Below are 20,033 nucleotides of genomic sequence, written 5' to 3' on the forward strand. Positions count from 1 at the left end.
CCATCACAGTACTTCCTAGAAATCATATTTTACATCTTTGATCATGATGTGTAATGACCCTATCAGTTTTTGTGTACTCTGTATGTACTTGCATTTATTTAAATCACTTAAATGGATGGCAACATGATATATAAAATGCTAAACTAAAAACTCAAAGTGCTAATGGAAAATTACCTTGGCAGCTGGAATGAATTCCAGTTCTCCAACAAAATAGTACATTCTGTTCCAATATGTAATTGTATACTTCACTTGACCAAAACAGTTAAATCTTACTTTAAGGTTTGGCAAAAATCCATTTCATCTTCCCAATAACAGATGAAACTAGTGTATTCTGTAACACACACACACACACACACACACACACACACACACACACAAGGTTCTTTTATTTCACTGAACTAACACACATGATGAAAATTAAGTTATTTTTCATGTAATAAGAGTTTAAATTTTATACTGACAACTTTTCTCTGAAATGCATCTGTGTATTAAGCACTGTTTCAAAACAATATTACAAATAACATGGAAATACTTCTCTCATCTTCCAACATACATTAAATACAAAAAGCACAGGGTAGGCCCTTGAGTATGTACAGTAAGTTTTGGAACACAAATGAAGGGAACATCACATTTTAAAAAAATTAGGGTTTTAACAAATCTGAATATCAGGATCCATAAAGTATGAGGATCACGTTCACCAGTCTTCACCTGAAACAGAAATCACAAATTGCACTTTAAAATTTAAACATTTACTGATCAAACAAGTTTTACCAGCATAGTAATTTATAGCAATATTCTCCAATTAGCTGACAAATCTACACAACATTAGAACGGCCAATCTGCCCATAACTGAAGTGTCATTGCTGAAGGTCCCTGTATATCAGTTAACAGATACTAGTCAACAAAATCTAAACTTAAGATGTCAGTAAAGTGGACTAATGAACATGTTTAGCTAATTTTTAAATCTCACAGCAAATCTTTAATATACACAAAGTTTAAAGCACAAAAAGGCAGATTATGTGACATCCATAAATTGTTACTGTGGACTAATTTGCATTAGTTGAACAGAGTTAATTTTTTAATTCTGCAGAACAAAGCAGCTAGGATTCTGACAACTTCCTAAAAATCTTACATTAACATCCTTCCCTAGCAGCACAGCTCACATGTTAACCCATTAAGTCACTTGAGCTCTAGCAAATAGGTTTGCAATTTTTCTAAATTTTCTTCTGGTTCATGTAATTTACATTCCATAAGCTAAAGAATCATGTCCACACAAATTATCTTGTTACAATGACATTCTGTAAGTAACAAATTTCTCTGAACATTTCCTTCAGATTACAAAGTCAGATAAGAGTGTTTCTAGTGTCTTACACTATTTACTATATACTTTATAAATGTGTTAATTCATCATAAATTAACCTTCCAGCCACAGGTGAGATGTATGTGTTTAGCTCATTCAAGTTAATTTTGTGGGGCCCTCCACCATATAGGTCAATTTCTGCTCTGTTTACAGTCTGAAGTCTATTTTCTTGTCTATTAGTTTTTCGTTGCTCTTCAACATTTTAGAACACTTTTCATCAAAAACAGTGGGAGTTCTTTTACACCTTCTGTCCCACTCATACATACATTTTCATGGCAACAATTTTGTAACCACACTCCCAAGCTTGCATATGGGATTTTGCTTTAAGATATACAACACTCTGAAAACTGAAATTTATTCTACTTTTAGAACATTTTGATTTTCCACATTTACTATGTCATTTACATTTTAAGTTAATTAAAAATCAAATCAGAAGATTTTGGCTCTCTTGTTACATTCCTATAATTGCATCCTTATAACTGTTCTAATCAACAAAAATGTTCTGTGAATATTCATGGAAAAATCTGAAAATTGCCCAGTGTATCACAGGTAAATAATGTCCTGCTCTTAGGTGGCAATATATAATACTAAACATTTGAGAGGACTGATTCGCCAATATCACATTTCTGTAAGCATATTATGCAAATCAATGGCAACCTTAATTTTGACACCATTCTTTTAATGTATAGTAAGCTGTGCATATTGCATCAGCTCAGACTTAACCACAAAATGACTAGTCCAAGATGAGAGTGTGACAGTGACAGCTCAGTAGTATCATTTCTGTTAAGCTGCCAAAGAAAGCTAGCCAATGAGACTGCTTGAGGAGTTAGCACAGAACACTGCTGCATTGCAGAATCAATGCGTACCAGTGTGTCATGTAACTGGCACTGTCGTTTCATCTTTTGTCTAACAAGAAGTTTTTTATGATTATTTGCATCTTATTTAAAACCATATCTAGTGGGACAAATGGTAAAAACTTTTTGTGAAGTTAAACAGCAGAAGAATAGCATGCTACACAGCAACACCAGCATATTCATATGTTTGGAAAGGAACTACTTAAGAAAAAACTGAAAAGATGAGCCAGTTACATTTTTAAGAGGACTGGTAACAGTTTTGAAGGTAAACAACATTGTAACAATAGAGAAAGAACTATTAAACGAGTGGGACAAGGCTGCAGGAACCACGAAAAAAGTGGCTGAGAAAAAACCAAGTGAAATTTGGACAATTTTCAAAAAGCCAGTTGTCTTATAACAGAAGGTAACATCCCACACTAAATTGCTTGTGTCAGTTAGCAACAAATTTTTATTGCTTACAGTACTCAAAGACATAGGCTTCAGCAACTCCATTTAGCATTTAACAAGACAGCTGTTGCATGGCAGTACAGAATTCTGCACAAGATCACAGGTGCTCTGAAGTAAAATGTGGCTAAATGAAACCTGTGTTAATGCCAGCCCTTCATTACACAGAGGCTGGAGTGATGAAAGGCTCAAAGCGACAATGTCAGTGCCTGCTGGAAAAGGATGGTGAATTATTTTACACATATGCACATCAGACAGTTTTATGCCAAAGTGCCTGTTATGTTTCAGTCAGAAGACATGATCATCACAAAGAGATAAGTAGTGTAGTTTTTCAGAAGTGGTTGAAGACATCGCTAGGAACAAATCTGACACAACCCTCAATGATTATTGATTATGCCCTGTATCAGTTCATGACAAACTTTTGCAACAAGAAAAACATTCAGTTGTCAAGAAAACAAGATTTGAAGCAGGCTGAATCACTTTAGACTGGGCAAAAAAGAAACCACAATTTCCAGCAAAACAATCTACAAGACTGCTAAAGAACAGGCATGAACTCATTTGGTTCGTTCCATACTAGCGTAATTTCGATGAGGTATGGGTGCATATTACATTGCTGCAAACAATATTCACCATCTTTGAAGATGAAAATATCCTTGTAGAATCTAAAGTAGTTAAACCGGCTCAAAAATTGTGATGAACACTGACTCAATAGAAGCAGCCTAAATGGAAGTGAAGGCCGCGTAGAAAAAAATTATAAACTTGGGAGAGCAGCAGCACAGACAAAAATATAAGAAATCAGTTTATGCAAGTGGTATTTTTAAATTAGTGTAACTGCAAAATAGTCTATGAATTTAACATGATACCACACTGTTGACCAATTATAGTGGCTCTCTTTATATAACTTAAGGAGGTAGGTACAGCTACCTGAGCTCAAACAATGCAATTTTCAATATTTGTCAAAGATTTGGTGATTTACCTTTACATACATGAAAATATCAATCATTTGGCAGCTTTGTTTAAGGCTTATTACCATGGCAAATAAGTACACCACAGGGTACTTTTCAAAACTTCATAGAGACTGTTTCGGGGAAGGGGGCATTCATAGGTAAAGGAGACAGCATACAGGACACTAGTGCAGCCTATGCTTGGGTACAGTTCGAGTGCGTCTGGGATTTGCACCAGGTCGGGTTAAAGGCTTTGCTGTGTCTTAAGATGTGGCAGTACTACAAGTTTCTTTGATTATGGTTCCAAAATAAAAATGTCTACTATAATGGATACTGCGACTTAGTGCCACATTTTCAAGCATTTGTTCCTAGACACCTGTGGTGATTATCTTTGCTAATTTTGAATACATTTCTTTGTGACTTACTAAATGACATTCTTATTTGTAATCTCAATCATTTTCTGGAACAATGGTGAAATTGTTAATACCCAGAGAAGTTCATCTCCTAAGATTCTTGAAAATCAAGGAAATTTATCTTGACCAGAGCATAAGAAAACTCATTTCTACAGCAAAAATTGTATGACCAAAAGCCAGCCATAACTGCATCGACCAAGCCTGGGTAGCAGCCTATGGATGAATGGGAAAGATGGAAAGTTTCAGATAGAGTTAGGTTCCTTGTCCAGCTGTAACTGGTCGCTACAACAAATCTAAATCTACATCAATACTCTGCAAATTACATTTAAGGGCCCGACACGGGATTCATTGAACCACCTTCAAAATTCTGTTATTCCAATCTCGTATTGCACGCCGAAAGAACTAACACCTTTATCATTCTGTACAAGCTCCACTTTCCCTTATTTTATTGTGGTGATCTTTCTCCCAAGTAGGTCGGTAACAAAATATTTTCGCATTCGGAGGAGAAAGAAAGTGATTGGAATTTCGTGAGAACATTCCGTCAAAATGAGAAATGCCTTTCTTTTAATGATGTCTGGCCCAATTTCTGTATCATTTAAGTGACACTCCCATATTTCACAATATGGAACATCTTGCCCTCCTTTGAACTTTTTCTATGTACCGTCAGTCCTATCTGATGGGGATCCCACACTGTGCAATAGTATTCTAAAAGAGGATGGACAAGTGTAGTTTAGGCAGTCTCCTTAGTAGATCTGTTACATTTTGTTAAGTATCCTTCCAATAAAACAGTATTTGGTTAGACTGCCCAACAACATTTATTTGTTCCTTCCAATTCAAGTTGTTCATAATTGTAATTCCTAGATATTTAGTTGAATTTATGGCCTTTAGATTTGAATGATTTGTCCTGTAACCAAAGTTTAAGTAATTCCTTTTAGCACTCGTGGACACTTCCTCCTTTTAGTACTCATGTGGATGATCTAACGCTTTTCGATATTTAGGATCAACTGCCAATTTTCACACCATTCACATATCATTTCTAAATCTTTTTGCAATTAGTCTTGATCTTCAGATGACTTAGTCAATTAACGACAGTGTCATCTGCAAACAACTGAAGACAGCTGCCCAGATTGTCTCCCAAATCACTTATATAGCTAAGGAACACCAGAAGTCACTTTATTTGATGACTTTCCATCAATTTCTACAAACCAATACAGTTGGCATAGATGTGACAGGACAAGTTTACAGGATCTGCAAGAGAACTATAAAGTTCACCTTATTTCAGCATACTAGATACTAAATAGTTCTTTTTAATTTTTCTGAGTTTTTATAGGAACTACTAAAAGTAAATTCATGCATGCAAATGGAAGCTACATGTTGCCAAGCCTTTTGTTTTTGACACTACAGAATTCTAGTAGTAGCAACTGGTTATGAGGTGCTGTAAGCCCCACCTAACAACATTGCCACCTGGTCAATATCCATCATTTGTCTCATGGATTGTAGTTCTGTGGATACTACTGTGCAGATCTCTACATATGTGATGCCAAATGAGACTATCACTTCAAAGCACATAGAATAATCTTGAGATTATATATATATAATAGAAAGAAACTTCCACATGGGAAAAATTATTAAATACAAAGATTCCAAGACTTACCAAGCGGGAAAGTGCCGGCAGACAGGCACAATGAACAAAACACACAAACACATACACAGAATTACTAGCTTTCGCAACTGATGGTTGCTTCTTCAGGAAAGAGGGAAAGAGAGCCTTTAAATGCGTGTGCGCGCATGCGTGAGTGTGTACGCCTGTCCTTTTTCCCCCAAAGGGAAACCTTTCGGCTCCTGGGATTGGAATGACTCCTTACCCTCTCCCTTAAAACCCACATCCTTTCATCTTTCCCTCTCCTTCCCTCTTTCCTGAAGAAGCAACCATTGGTTGCTAAAGCTAGAATTTTGTGTGTATCGACATGCCAGCACTTTTGTTAAGTCACATCATCTTTGTTATTAGATATATTTTTCCCCACGTGGAATGTTTCCGTCTATTTTATATAGATCCAAGCCGCTCCTGAAATTTGAGACGATTCAAGGAGAGAGAAAAGTTTTAGAACACCCCTCCAAATCTAGAAACAGTTGGTCCATTGTAACGTGAAACAATAGAGGTCGAATGGCTGAAGATACAGCTACAGTAGTTTGGTTTAAGTCTTAAGCTTAACAGTTAAGCTTTACCAGGTAGCCATTGCTATGTGTCAGGCGCTCCATCCGTATTTATACAGGTACCCTTCCTTTTTCACGTGCTTTGTCTGGTTTGAATTGATTGCTTATTTTACTTTGATCTGATAAGTGCTGTTCTCTTTGTTATATGTGTTTATGTGACTAAGCTGAAAATGCATTGTTTGTCACATTCTGATAATGCATGTTTACGACCTGTCACCACTTGCAGCAAGGCTTGCTCTTGTGCGCACTACCACAGCTTACAATAAAAAAGAAATTCTCATAAGCGAAACAATGGCGAGAGTCTGCTATTTGTTCTTACTTAAACTGCTGCTTTCTTTGATAATGATCAACAAGAACCAAATAATAAACTGCGTATGATAGAAGATGCACTGAACGAGAGTTTAGCGAACATTTTTCTCCGTTTGAAAATCTTTGCAGACTTTAGTACATTACATTCTGCACAGAAATTAGGGTCATCTTAGATTTACAAATTAGTCAGTTGCCTTGCTTAGTTTCTGACTATCACTATTCAGCATAAGAATATAAACATGACATGATATGTATATCCTTCCGCGTTTGCTGTTTCAGGTTCATAGTTTATTAGGCAGACAGGATTTAAATGAGATAGCAGCAAACAAAATACATGGCATAATGTTTACAATCTTCTACCTTTTAATTTATTTACTGACACAGATTTTGGCGGCAGTATTTATCTCTGGCCTGTTAAGCATACCTGTGTAGCACAGCGTATATATGACACCAGAAGGTAATTGTGGAGACACCTACCAACATTTCTCAGAATTTCCACTTATTTTGCACTTGATTCTAAGCCACAGGCAGATTTTTGGAATACAAAAATCGGAAAAAAAAGAGTGGCTTAGATTCAAGTAAGTACGGTAAACATACAGATGAAAATATGTAGCACATATTGTCCGTAGTGAATAAAGAACTATTATATGGTGCATTAAGCCATTAGTAATCTTTCTCCCAGATCAACAGTACACCAGCTTGTCCAGTTCTCTATATTTTACAACCAATTTTCCTGTTAAAGAGAGAAACCCTCTTATAATGAACTTGTCACAAATTGTGAAGATAGTGAAGTCATCTATGTTGTGTGATCAGTGCTTTTCAGTATTTCATATTTGCAGGAATGTTCTGCATTGGTAAAGGTATACTATATGAAATGTATGTGTAAATGGTGGAAGCACTTAATTTCAATGTTGCTACCAATGAGAATGACAAAAAACAGTTTCCACATTTGCTAATCTCCCCACACAAAACACCTGGAAAGTATTGCCACATTTTCATACTCAACATATATGAAAGCTTAATGAGAGTATCTACAAGAAACTTACCTTTTTGATGAATATTTAAAACTTTTCTTCATCCAAACCGTGTTTAAAAAACATCATAACTGGGACACTTTCTCCATCTATATCCCTGTATTCCAATAATGCTACCATACCATCAATATCCATTGATTCACCTTTAACAGAAAAACATCAGTTTAAAAACTCTGAGAAAGACTTGCAGCAAAGTATGTATTAACTGTTATTGTAAAATTAAAGGGAAGTGAAATTAACACACACTCAACACCCTGTCAAGTACACAATCCTTAGTTCAGTGACTGCCAATTGTACAAACTCAGCAGCCAGTTAAGCTCTGTTCTTGGAATAGCACAGGAAGTGCTTTTTACCAACACACAATACCAACTAAACTGATAAACTGCAAGATAATTAACCAGCAATTAAGAACCAGGTTAGTGTGTTAAACTGGAGAAAGTTTTGACAATGGCAGAAATAGTGAGAATCAGCCAGAGAATATTTGGGCAGAATTATTGGTTAGAATGAGAAACAAAATCGAAGTGAGATCACTAACTACTTTGAAGAAAATGACAATTCCAAATTTGCATCTTTATTTTGTTTGTTGAACGTAAACTTAATTCGTCTTTTCGATCTCTTATGTGAGAAACTGTAGCAAATGACTGACGGCATATACTGTTCACAAGCATATATTTATCTGTAGTAATACTTGATATCTGTACCTCATGAATGATATTACGTTATTTATATAAACTAGGTGCAAAACAATGATAATTCTTGCCAAAATAGTCTTATTTATTTGGTGTGTGTTACAACTGCTGTAATATTAAAACTAATAAAATCAAAATGCATAAAAATCTTGGGCAGTATTTACATTAACACCCTTTTTGTATTAAACATTATGATTTCTAATGTAATGAAAAGTTTGATGGTACAGTAATGTCCAGAGTTGCCGAGCGACATCTAGGGCACAAAGTATTTTTAACTTGCCTCCTTTTGGGACAACTACTTTCCACCTTTTAGTGGAAATATTGGTACCACAAGTCTTAATACTACTGAGCAACAAATTTGTGTCACATCTAGCATTATTCCCATTAACATGTAATGTAATGGTGTTTACTCAAACCAACATTAACACACTAACATTAACAGTAAAGTCAGCAGGTTCTTTTTGCTTTATTTTTAAAAAGCTGCACCATATAGCTTCTGTATCTCTCCGTATTATCCACACAAGCAAATCAAAATTTATCATAATAGATATCTGTATAATAAAGGCACAGTTACTCATCATTCAGCTAACAAGACTTGTTATTGAACCTACACAATCTAATTAGTTGAAGGAGTGGGTGGCAAGCTATGTTTAAATTTCTGTCAAAATTGCCTCTTGTCATTCTTTTCCTTCTTTAAGAAATGGCTGTTCCACCAATAAACCACTATTGACACTTAAGATACTTTCCCTCTGGTGAATTCATTCTTATCACTGGCATTGACAAGGAGGTCAACCATTGCCTTACTAAACTACACGCATGCAGTTAATTATTTCAGTTCTCTTATGTGATTAAATGAAAATGTTAACATTTTTATCATCAAACCATTTGTTGTAATTTTGATTTCTATTGAATTTTGAGTTTTATGCACCTTTAACTGATACAGTTCTTCCACAAGCAAAAATTATGTATTAGATAGTTACTGTTCCTCAAATATTCAGGATTAGTTACAATAACATTTAATTTGAATATATGTATAAGAACATTTCTACCCAAGCAATATAAAAAAGATTATGCTTGTTCATTGTAATTGTTGGCATCTTATTCTTCATATGTGCCCAATATGAACAACAATCACAGCATAGAAACGATTTACTGTATATACACCAAAAACAAGTTTATGCACAAATAATGTTCCAAAATTCAGCAATGGCATTATCTGTAGAACATCCATTACCACTGCAAAGAATTAATCATTTTAAGTTGTAAATATAACAGCAAGCTACAAGGGTAATCCCAAAAGTAAGGTAGCTTGCCACCATGCTGTTCAGAAAATTATGAACCTCTTCTTTCATCTTGTCAGAGCGCAATTGCTTTCCGGCCAAATGCTCTTAACTTAGGGAACAGGTGATGGTCACTGGAAGCCAAGTCAGGATTATAGGGTGGATGGGTGATTATGTTCCACTGAAACTGTTGCAGGAGAGCAACAGTTTGCCGAGCTATGTCTTGGCGATCATTGCCATGGAGAATATGTGCGTGCCCTTGCTCAACATTCCTCTTCCCCAGTTCTGAATTACCCGCTTTCAGTTTTTTAGTCTCACAGTACCTGTCAGCATTAATTGTGGTCCCAGAAAGTCGACTCCGATGATGAGGTGAAAGAAGAGGTTCATAACTTTCTGAACAGCATAGTGACAAGCTGGTATGACATGGGCATACAAAAACTGCCACAGCATCTACAAAAACGCATCAACAGAAATTGTGATTATGAAAAAAAATAACTAGATGTTCAAGCTGTAAACTGATTTAAACCGTTGTAGAAATAAACAGGTCTATGTACTTATAAAAAATATGGGACCTTACTTTTGTGGTTACCCTTGTAGGTAACACTTTCCAGAAGTGTCCATGAGATTTCCATGTGTCAGTTTGTTGGAAATTCTAGAAAGACCAACTATTTCATAAAGCAGACAGCATTTCACAGTTGCTGCTATATGAAGTAGCCTACTTACAATTCATCTACCATACAGCTATATTTGGACTCATCTAGTCTAGAAATGTTGAATCTGAATTTAACTGATTTATGTAATATTGTTGACAACTATATGAAATAACATTTCTGTTAATAACTAATATTTCATGCCTCAGAAATCAACGTGGAGCCTGTTACCTTTTGTGGGCATTTAATTTATATTGCTTTTAAATCTTACATTTGTTGTAGCTACTGTCAACCTATGGAGTTGTGCACTATTTTCCCCACACTAGCCACAAATTTAGAAAGCTCTTACTGGTCGAACTACAAATACTTGCCCCTTTAATTTCAAGACAGAACATTATGCTGTACACACAAGTAACTTTGAAGTTTAGTTAAATGTTTTGTGCTCTTCTCTGCACAAGACAGCATCAGTTTCCACATTGTCTTCTAGGCTCCAACTCTCTTACAGCAGACCAGCCTCAAGTGAACAGCTTTGCGATTCAACATTTATCACTCATGTCTGACATGTTATTTCTGCAGACAACTAAATAAGCATGAACTTCCCAGTATGCTCTTAGTTTGTTGCCAACATAACCAGATGAAAGCATTATTCCAGGAATAGCTAACCATGAAATAAAATGGCAGCATACAATGCACACTCTTAGTTGTGTTTAGCCTATTCCTCTGTTAGCTACCCCTGGATTTATCCCAAGACTGTACAATCTGCCCTTAAGGATAAGAAAATTTAAGGTACCGATGTCCACATTATAAAGCAAAATGTGAAAAAGATTCCTTCCCTTAATGGTTTCTCAGAAACTAAGAGAAAAGCCTGAGAAGGTAAAAAAATTAATACCAGAAACATCAAAAATAACATTTATTTTGGGCAAGAAATAAATTGGAATGAAGCTTTACTCAACCATTACACATGCTAATTTTATTGCTGAATGGAAATTGAGCAGACTAAATCATCACAATGATTTAATCACTGCTCACTGCATTGAGTAACCAAGAACAAAAGCAGCAAATAATTACAGGAGTTATGAGCAAAGGTCTATCATTGGTACAAATGAACATTTTTGGTCTCTGTATGTATGTAGTGTTAACAGTGCACTGATCAGATGTATCAATATCCTGTAATGACAAGACAATTTAATATAGGCCTATTGCTCAAATCAACTGCACTTATTCTACAACCACAATAATTCTTTAAAAAGTATATATTTTACTATAAATGTCCATCAATGCTTTTCTTAAATTCAACTTTTCAGTTTTCCTATATATTTTTAACTATGCAAGCAAATTTGCACAAAGGTAACATGTTTAAAATGGAGACCACACCTCTTAGTACTGCTTCCTACATTTAGTGGGAATTTTTTGCACTCTATTAGACAGCAAATATCCTCAGGTGTTCTGCTAAGTCCTGTGTTATGTATATGGCAATTTATGTGCAATCTCTGACATCAAACAACTATCTTAAATTCATAAATGATCACAAACTAATATGGAACCCCACTTCTAACGATTATTTGAACAAAATTTTTAGATCTGATGTGATGCCCTGAGCACCACATATGGGCTTATGAAACTTCCTGGCAGATTAAAACTGTGTGCCCAACCGAGACTAACTCGGGACCTTTGCCTTTCACGGGCAAGTGCTCTTGCATCTGAGCTACCGAAGCACGACACACCCGGTACTCACAGCTTTACTTCTGCCAGTATCTCGTCTGCTACCTTCCAAAGTTTACAGAAGCTCTCCTGCAAACCCTGCAGAAGTAAAGCTGTGAGTACCGGGTGTGAGTCGTGCTTCGGTAGCTCAGATGGTAGAGCACTTGCCCGCGAAAGGCAAAGGTCCCGAGTTCTAGTCTCGGCTGGGCACACAGTTTTAATCTGGCAGGAAGTTTGATATCAGCACACACTCTGCTGCAGAGTGAAAATATCATTCTGGAAGTACGGGCTTACTTCGTTAAAAGTAAACAATAGTCTCCAGCACATTGCTGCAAAGAAGTGGGTAAAGAGCAGAAGCAGTGTACATGTGAACTGGACAAATATTCACTCTGGTCACTTAAGCATGACAATTGAAGAGCCTGAAACCTAAACTGCAAAATTTTACACATGCGGAGCACCTCAGCAAGCTGCTAGAAACTGAAATTAAGGACACTGAAGATGGAAAAAACAAATTTAGAAAACATGATCTCTGTTGTGGGGCCTGAGGCTAAGACACTCAAATTTTTAGTACAAGCCACATTACTATAATAATTTTGAAGTTGCATAAACTTTTTACAAAACAGACATGTAATGAAAACTAATCTATGCATAACTACAAACTTAAATATTTTGCAATTTCCAGAACCACTGATTTGTTTTGAAATAAATAACCTGAACTAATATATATCACCAGATCCCAGATAAAATGGTTTTGCTAACCTCACCACTGCAGAAAATCAATTACACCCGACACTATCCTACACTCAGTTTCCAAAGCAAAAAAGCAGTATCACTGCAACATTCTACAATTTGCAAGAAAGCTGTCACTTTATATTCCTCACATACATAGATATACATTATATACATACTGTGTTACAGTTCCCTTCATGTTTTCATTTTCTTTTGTCTCATCTCAAAAGCAACAAACTTAAGCAAAGAAGTGTATGCATGAACTGCTTTAACAATCAGGCACCTGTGGACAAGTATAGCACTTTCTGCTGATTTGCCCACACTTTTTCCCATGCATCTGCAACTGTGCAGGATTCCACCACGTGGATACATTAACAGTGTTTACTGAATCTGAATCCCTGTAGGTGTGATCAGCTTCTGACTGCCTCTAGAATCCAGCTGCAATCTCTTGTGTTGATTCATAATTTGACCTTTTGTAGTTCTCTTTTATGTTCAATTTTGTTATGGAGGTCATCTGCCAGTTTTAAATATGATGTTCCCAACACAAGGAAGTGTCCCCACAGAATAAAGGAAACAATTTTCATATACTTAATCCATATGCATATGAGAAGTTCAAGTAACACTACTAATGGTACCTAAGTGAAGAGGTAATATAACCCACTTATCTCAAGAATGTCAATATGCTGTAAATCACCAATGGATGGAACTGATACTGCAAGGTGTTAAGCAACATTGTTGGCCCCATTCTACTGCACAATGTTTCAATGAATGGACTATGCCTTGCCTAAATACAAGCAATGTTCATGATGTAACTGTTTTGAATATAAACTTAGCCGTTTACCCCACAATGACAATTTAGAATTTTTGTACAAATGGCCTGCCATCCACATTACTATCTCTGCAGAATAAAATTTCAGACAATATTTTATTAATTTGATTTAGCACAGTAACTGTGGTATAACAATTTCATAGCAGCTGAGACACCACTGTTCACCACAGATAAGCATTTGGCAACAAGTAGGGGAATGTCTGTAGCAGAAATAGGGTTAATGTCAGTGAGGTTTCAACAAAACTACACTGGCAGCAGAATTTTGCTGCTAGGTTAAGCTGAGACACTTTCCTTTCCTTTGTTCAAATAGGGTTCACACATCCCAGTGAGAAGTGTTGAAATGTGCTACCCACATTAAGTGTTCAGTGACTATAGCATCATTTAGGTTCATATACAACTATCTTTGTTAACATGTTGAGACAGCAACAAATAACAATGGAGTGTTATCACTTCCTACTATTTTATTCAATTTAGGACTCAAGCCATTCTAACTCATTCTAGGCACTGTAAGGATTAGAACCTTTTACATAGTCAGGTCATTGTTCTGTGGTAAACAACTTCATTAAACTGCAAAACTTTATACTTTCGTCCTGTTAAAATTAATTACATGGGACCTCACATGGGATCCAAGTACCTCTTAAGTGCAGCTTGATGTGCCAATAACTTCAAATTTTTGTGGTCTAACACAAGGCTTACTACAACGACCCATAACATACGACCAATAATTATTAAGAGCAGTAAAAAGTGTTCTGCTCACACCAGTAGCATTCCCTCTTGAAGTTTTGAAATAGCTTGAGAAATATGCCCACTAACAAGGGTTCAATACAAACAGTAACCTACAATTTAGCAATGATTTGTCAAGCAAGATTTTTGCTATACTTTCAAATACACCACACTGATAACTAGTTCCATTTGTATCATTAGAAGAAAGTGTCTAGTATATTTTCGGTTCTGTTCTTGCCTTAATATAGCCAGCAGAGCATGCAGCAATTCAAAAATACTAATCTCTTAAATCACACTTTCTCCATCAATCTCTTCAATTTCTTTAAAATATTAAAGTGAACTTGGAATGTAGTGTAACTTTACCTGTGAAGAACTGCAGGTCTTTGAACCTTCCAAGGATATCTTTCATTACTTTGTTTGTGTTATTCTTGAACACATTAACTTGTTCTGGGTCTTTTTCTTCAAGTTTTTGCACTAACCTGAAACAGATTCACAAGTATATTACTGTACCTCATAAGCAACAAAATTTGCACCTATTTCCGAATAACAAAAGGAAATTCTGTAATCAAAAGTGGTCAAATTTACAAGTACAATCACAAACAAGAAGAATTTCTAAGTCACAGCTAAAGACTACAATGCACGATACTTCTGCACCTGTGTATGTCAGATGCTCTCAAAATGCTTTATCAAGTTGGTCAGCATCAAGAAGATACCAACATGTTGGTAACAGCCCTACATTTAATGCTTGTGTGCGTGCATTAGGTGGTGCACCTCTCATCTGTCTCCACAAACAATGTTATCTGATTACATTTATAATTTGAGACAGCAACATCCTGAGAAATATTTACTTTTCTTGCAATCCAAAGAAAATTCTAACACTACACTGCTCTCTCAAAATAAGCTGCTGCTATACCACTTTTAGTTCTCCAAATAACCCACTACATTAGAATGTATGCTTCAAGGTATTTATGAAGTTTCTTCTGATGCCATATTTGCATAAAATTGTCTTTCTTCCCACACCAGATCTAGATTAGAAACTAGATTCAGGAAAATATAATTGCCTCCATTACATGCACCCATCAGTACTGTTGCTGCTGCAGCAGGTCTTTATCAAATAATTTGCATGGCATTGCAACACTGTCACTTAAGTTTTGCTATCAGAAATTGTCTACAATGTCAAACATCATTGAAAATATTTCTCATAGCATGACAATCTAAACAAGTTAATCAGTTATTCCAGACAATGGAGATTCAATATTTCAATATCTTTAATGACAGCAAAAACAAAAAAATTGAAGATGCTTTAGGTTTTGGCATTTACACTTAAACTGGTATTTTTGTAGATGATAATGTTGTGCTACCAGTATTAGAAGACTTCTCAACGTATCGACTCAACCAGAGAACTACCAACAAGGCAGCCAGATTAGGTGACTACCAGCTGCTGATCTGCACATTTTTAACATTCTCTTTTCATCTCTGCTATGTTATGGAACCAATCTCTACACATCATAGATGCAGTTTAAGTTCACAGGCATGTGTGCAATCGCATCAAATTTGAAGAGCCAAATAACTACACAAAAATCTCGAACTGCTTGAGGGGGCTGCAGGAACCAACCACTAAAAGAAAGCTAAACAAAGTCATAAGTGCTTCTGATGGTTTCCATTACTTCTGAAAGGGCCCAACATTTTATTTTTACACAATCGTGTGGCATACAATCAGGGACTGACAACATATGACAAAACATAACTGCCAATCAGGATGTTCAGAAGGTAAAATATGTAGTAATGCTGATAAAAGTAAGGGCAGTTTGCTAAGACCCCAGAAGATAGGGACACCACCTGAAACAAGACCAAGTATAAGCCAAGCTATCTTACATTCTGAGAAAGGAATTATAATGTTCAGGGAGCCTAGGATAGGTCTGTTTTTTGGGCATGTCTCTACTAACAATACTAATTACTAGAACTGCAAGAGATAAGCAATGGCCAACAATACCTACTTTTAATATACATTAAATCACTAAAACCTCACGTCACTGATCATCTCTGCATATTGAACTCATTTGATTACCAATGTCATTTTCTTTGCCCTGGCTTCTTACCCTGCACCAAGTTTATTCTCAATGCTGCACCTATAACAATTCAAAGATTAGGAACCTTTCTGCAATACAGCATCTTAAATTTATCTGAAGTTGTCTAGTGTTGCTCAGTCTGCCAAGGATATCATCAGCATGATTATGTAAATTCATGCGAAACCAAGGTTATTAATCATCCCAGCAACACTCAAAGTATTTTCAATATATTCAGACTGCTCCTACAAACAAGGCCTATATGACTACTGATATCCCGAGAGTTATTTCTATGGAACCTACTAGCCTTATATATTAAAATAATTTCTGCAATCTTAATGAGTGCATCTATAATTAAGCTGATCACTTATGACTAAACTACACAGTAACCCAAAGTCATTTTACTATTCTTAACACCTGGTGCCCCCTTTTTCAAACAGATGAACCATTTAAATCGCTACATAACTAAATTTGGAATTTTCCACTCACTATTACCCTCTTATGGCAGCTATGACAGAGGAATACACTGGATACACTATCCTTTTACTTGCATTCAATGACGAAGTTAAACATCTTCACTGAACCATTAAACAGTTAAGTACTTCAGACATAGCAATAACTGGGATAGAACAGTTTTTCAATATGCAGTTTCTTATAACTTACTTTTTCATGTAGTCCTTCAAATAGGATGTGTAACTCTTCTTATCAGAAAATGCGTATGTTTCTGCCAGCCTATGGTTGAGCACTATGTCTACACCAGATTCAACAGCTTCGTCTGTTCCCTCTCCAGCTTCTTCAGCAGATGGGTTGAAGCCTTCAATCTGGACATCTCCCTGTTTCCTTGTAACGTGCTAAAAAAATTAAAAGGAAATCTCACTTTAAGTAATCACAGAAAATGGTAGCTAAAACTTCAAGGAACCGACCATTATTAAATAGAAGTACAATGGGTGGAATGTATCGCACTGACTCTCCACATTCAAGATACCTTTTCCTCAGAGTCAACGAAATACAATTTAAACCTAATAATTAATTTAATCATGCACTGAAACAGATGTAAGCCCTAATATAGGTGGCTAGGTTATATCATTTGATAAAAAGTATTAACCTAACTGCCTAACAGATTGGCTATTTTTATTGCATACATTGCTACCAGAACTTCACATCGAAATGCTGGCTATTAGAGTATGCAACTTATTACAAACAGATTAATAAAACTTTACCTTCCCATACACTTCGTACAGCACCTCGTCCACGAGTTTTACTTTATAGGTGTCCGAAAACATTTCATCACCTAAAAAAAAGCAGTATATGTAGTTACTCACAAACATTCCAATACCAAACAAACTGCCTGCCACAAGCACATGTGATGGAAGTAAGACGACACACATACTGTCATTTAATAATGACTACAAAAGCATAGAAACAACAAAGCGAGACCAAACTACGCCGTACGAAAAATATAATAAATAATGCACCTGTGAAAATATCCTTGTAAATCCTCATTTTGAAAGATGAGAGAAGACTTTCTGTAAGTCCACTGGGCACTACACCACTCACACTCACCACCTCCACCGGAAAGAACACTAGCGGTCTGCGTTTATTACTACATCACATCCGTATATCGTTGCCAACACAACAACACGAAAACGCATTGATTACATATTTCGGTTATTTAAAAAGATATCATTCCATATTCCTCCCAATTGTAGGATAAAACATTTGAGCGATTGTTTTAAAGACATAAAGCAAAATACAAATCCTCTTGTTCTTCAGTTTATGAAGAAAATAACGTGTGTGTTCTTTCTTCACCCTCTGGTTGGGCCAACTGAAACCTTACCACCTATAAGGGAAGATTATTATTTTTTCCCCCCCAGTGTAACACGAAAACTGACGCGTGACTGGTACCATATAGATTTCGTTAACTTTGAATTTCATTCATGGTTAGAATGCAAATAAAGTTTTTTCTATGCTGACATATCTACATCTACGTAGATACACGGCAAGCCACGGCACGATGCGTGGCGGAAGGTACCCTGTACCACTCTTTGTCATTTCCTTTCCTATTCCACTAGCAAATACTGTAGGAAAAAACTACTATCTATATGCCTCCGTTATTGTTGTTGTAGTGGTCAGTCCAGAGGCTGGTTCGATGCAGCTCTCCATGCTACTCGACCCTGTGCAAGCTTATTCATCTCCAAGAAGCTACTTCAACCTACATCCTTCTGAATGCCAACGTATAAGCCTAATTTATCGTATCTTATCTTCGTGGTCCTTACGCGCAATGTATATTGGCTGCAGTACAATCATTCGGCAATCAGCTTCAAATGCCGAGTCTCTAAATTTTCTTAATAGTGTCCACCAAAACGATCAGTTTTCTGGTTGTGCAATAATTTACAAGCCAAAAGATGAAAGGAATTACGGGAAATGCGGTGCTTGCAACTTATAAGTTTTATTACTGGTTTTTTTTTTCATTTCTAATGGCTCCCTAGTTGTACATAAACGCATTTAGAACTTTGCAAGACATGTCTGAACGAGCAGCAAATCGTGTTATGTGTTCTGTGACAAACTGATAAGGATTCCGTATAAAGAGTTGCCAGATGTCCAAGTTTCCAAGGACAGATCAAATAAATTGGCGTCCCAAAAAATACTTTTGGGAGGGCAGTTTGTCCCGGATTTCGGATTTCAGAGAAATATTGTCACACATTCTACTTTTTCTCCTAATTCTTCTGTGAATCTATATTTCAACTCCAGCTGTTAAGCTAATTGTGAAAGTTATTATTATCGCAGCTGACTGAATTTCTTGAGAAGTATTATTACGTGGCAACGCTGGGAGTTACCGTACCATTATTGTCGCTTATCTTAGTTCACTTTAAAATTTGCACCAACACAGTTCTCCGTTCCTCTGCCTGAGTGGTATCGCGGTTAATTTCGAAAAGATTGCTTTATGGTGTAGCAAGTGGCAGTTGACGCTAAATAACGAAAAGTGTGAGGTGATCCACATGAGTTCCTAAAGAAATCCGTTGGAATTCGATTAATCGATAAATAGTAAAATTCTCAAGGCTGTCAATTCAAAGTAAGTATCTGGGTGTTAAAATTACGAAAAACTTCAGTCGGAAAGACCACATAGATAATATTGTGGGGAAGGCGAGCCAAAGGTTGCCTTTCATTGGCAGGATACTTAGAAGATGCAACAAGTCCACTAAAGAGACAGCTTACACTACACTCGTTCGTCCTCTGTTAGAATATTGCTGCGCAGTGTGGAATCCTTACCAGGTGGGATTGACGGAGGACATCGAAAGAGTGCAAAAAAGGGCAGCTCGTTTTGTATTATCACGTTATAGGGGAGAGAGTGTGGCAGATATGATACGCGAATTGGGATGGAACTCATTACAGCAAAGACGTTTTTCGCCGCGACGAGATCTTTTTACGAAATTTCAATCACCAACTTTCTCTTCCGAATGCGAAAATATTTTGTTGAGCCCAACCTACATAGGTAGGAATGATCATCAAAATAAAATAAGATTAGATTAGATTAGATTAATACTTGTTCCATAGATCATGAATACGACACTTCGTAATGATGTGGAACGTGTCAGGTTAATAAAAGATGTCTGTACAAGAAATTACATTACACAAAATATTGCATGACACTAATGATTAAGTTTTTTTTTTTTTTTTACTTAGTTTATATCTAAAAATTCAGCCAATGAGTAGAAGGAGTTGTCATCTAGAAATTCTTTTAATTTATTTTTAAATGTTAGTTGGCTATCTGTCAGGCTTTTGATGCTGTTTGG

At 36.2% G+C, this 20,033-nt stretch overlaps 1 protein-coding gene across 1 annotated transcript; it reads right to left on the reverse strand.

Annotated features, from left to right (window-relative positions):
* Positions 1-411: 411 nt before the first annotated feature.
* On the reverse strand, positions 412-18,282 carry LOC126334653 (translationally-controlled tumor protein homolog). Its single transcript, XM_049997098.1, has 6 exons — positions 17,715-18,282; positions 17,460-17,530; positions 16,903-17,090; positions 14,537-14,652; positions 7,585-7,715; positions 412-708 (listed from the first exon to the last, which is right to left on the reverse strand). The coding sequence occupies exons 1-5, from the start codon at positions 17,740-17,742 to the stop codon at positions 7,600-7,602; spliced, it is 519 nt and encodes a 172-aa protein (XP_049853055.1). The 5' UTR covers positions 17,743-18,282; the 3' UTR covers positions 412-708; positions 7,585-7,599.
* Between the last annotated feature and the right edge of the window lie 1,751 nt (positions 18,283-20,033).

The sequence above is a fragment of the Schistocerca gregaria genome, chromosome 2 (genome assembly GCF_023897955.1).
Source record: "Schistocerca gregaria isolate iqSchGreg1 chromosome 2, iqSchGreg1.2, whole genome shotgun sequence".
Taxonomy (NCBI): Eukaryota; Metazoa; Arthropoda; class Insecta; order Orthoptera; family Acrididae; genus Schistocerca; species Schistocerca gregaria.

Bases quoted from the DNA above. Each gene is read 5' to 3' on its own strand.
- LOC126334653 (XM_049997098.1), bottom strand. From the start codon at position 17,742: ATGAGGATTTACAAGGATATTTTCACAG. The intron at 17,091-17,459 runs GTAAAGTTTTAT...TAATTTTTTTAG, and splicing joins TGTACGAAGTGTATGGGAAG to CACGTTACAAGGAAACAGGG. The intron at 7,716-14,536 runs GTAAAGTTACAC...TTTCTGTTAAAG, and splicing joins AGACCTGCAGTTCTTCACAG to GTGAATCAATGGATATTGAT.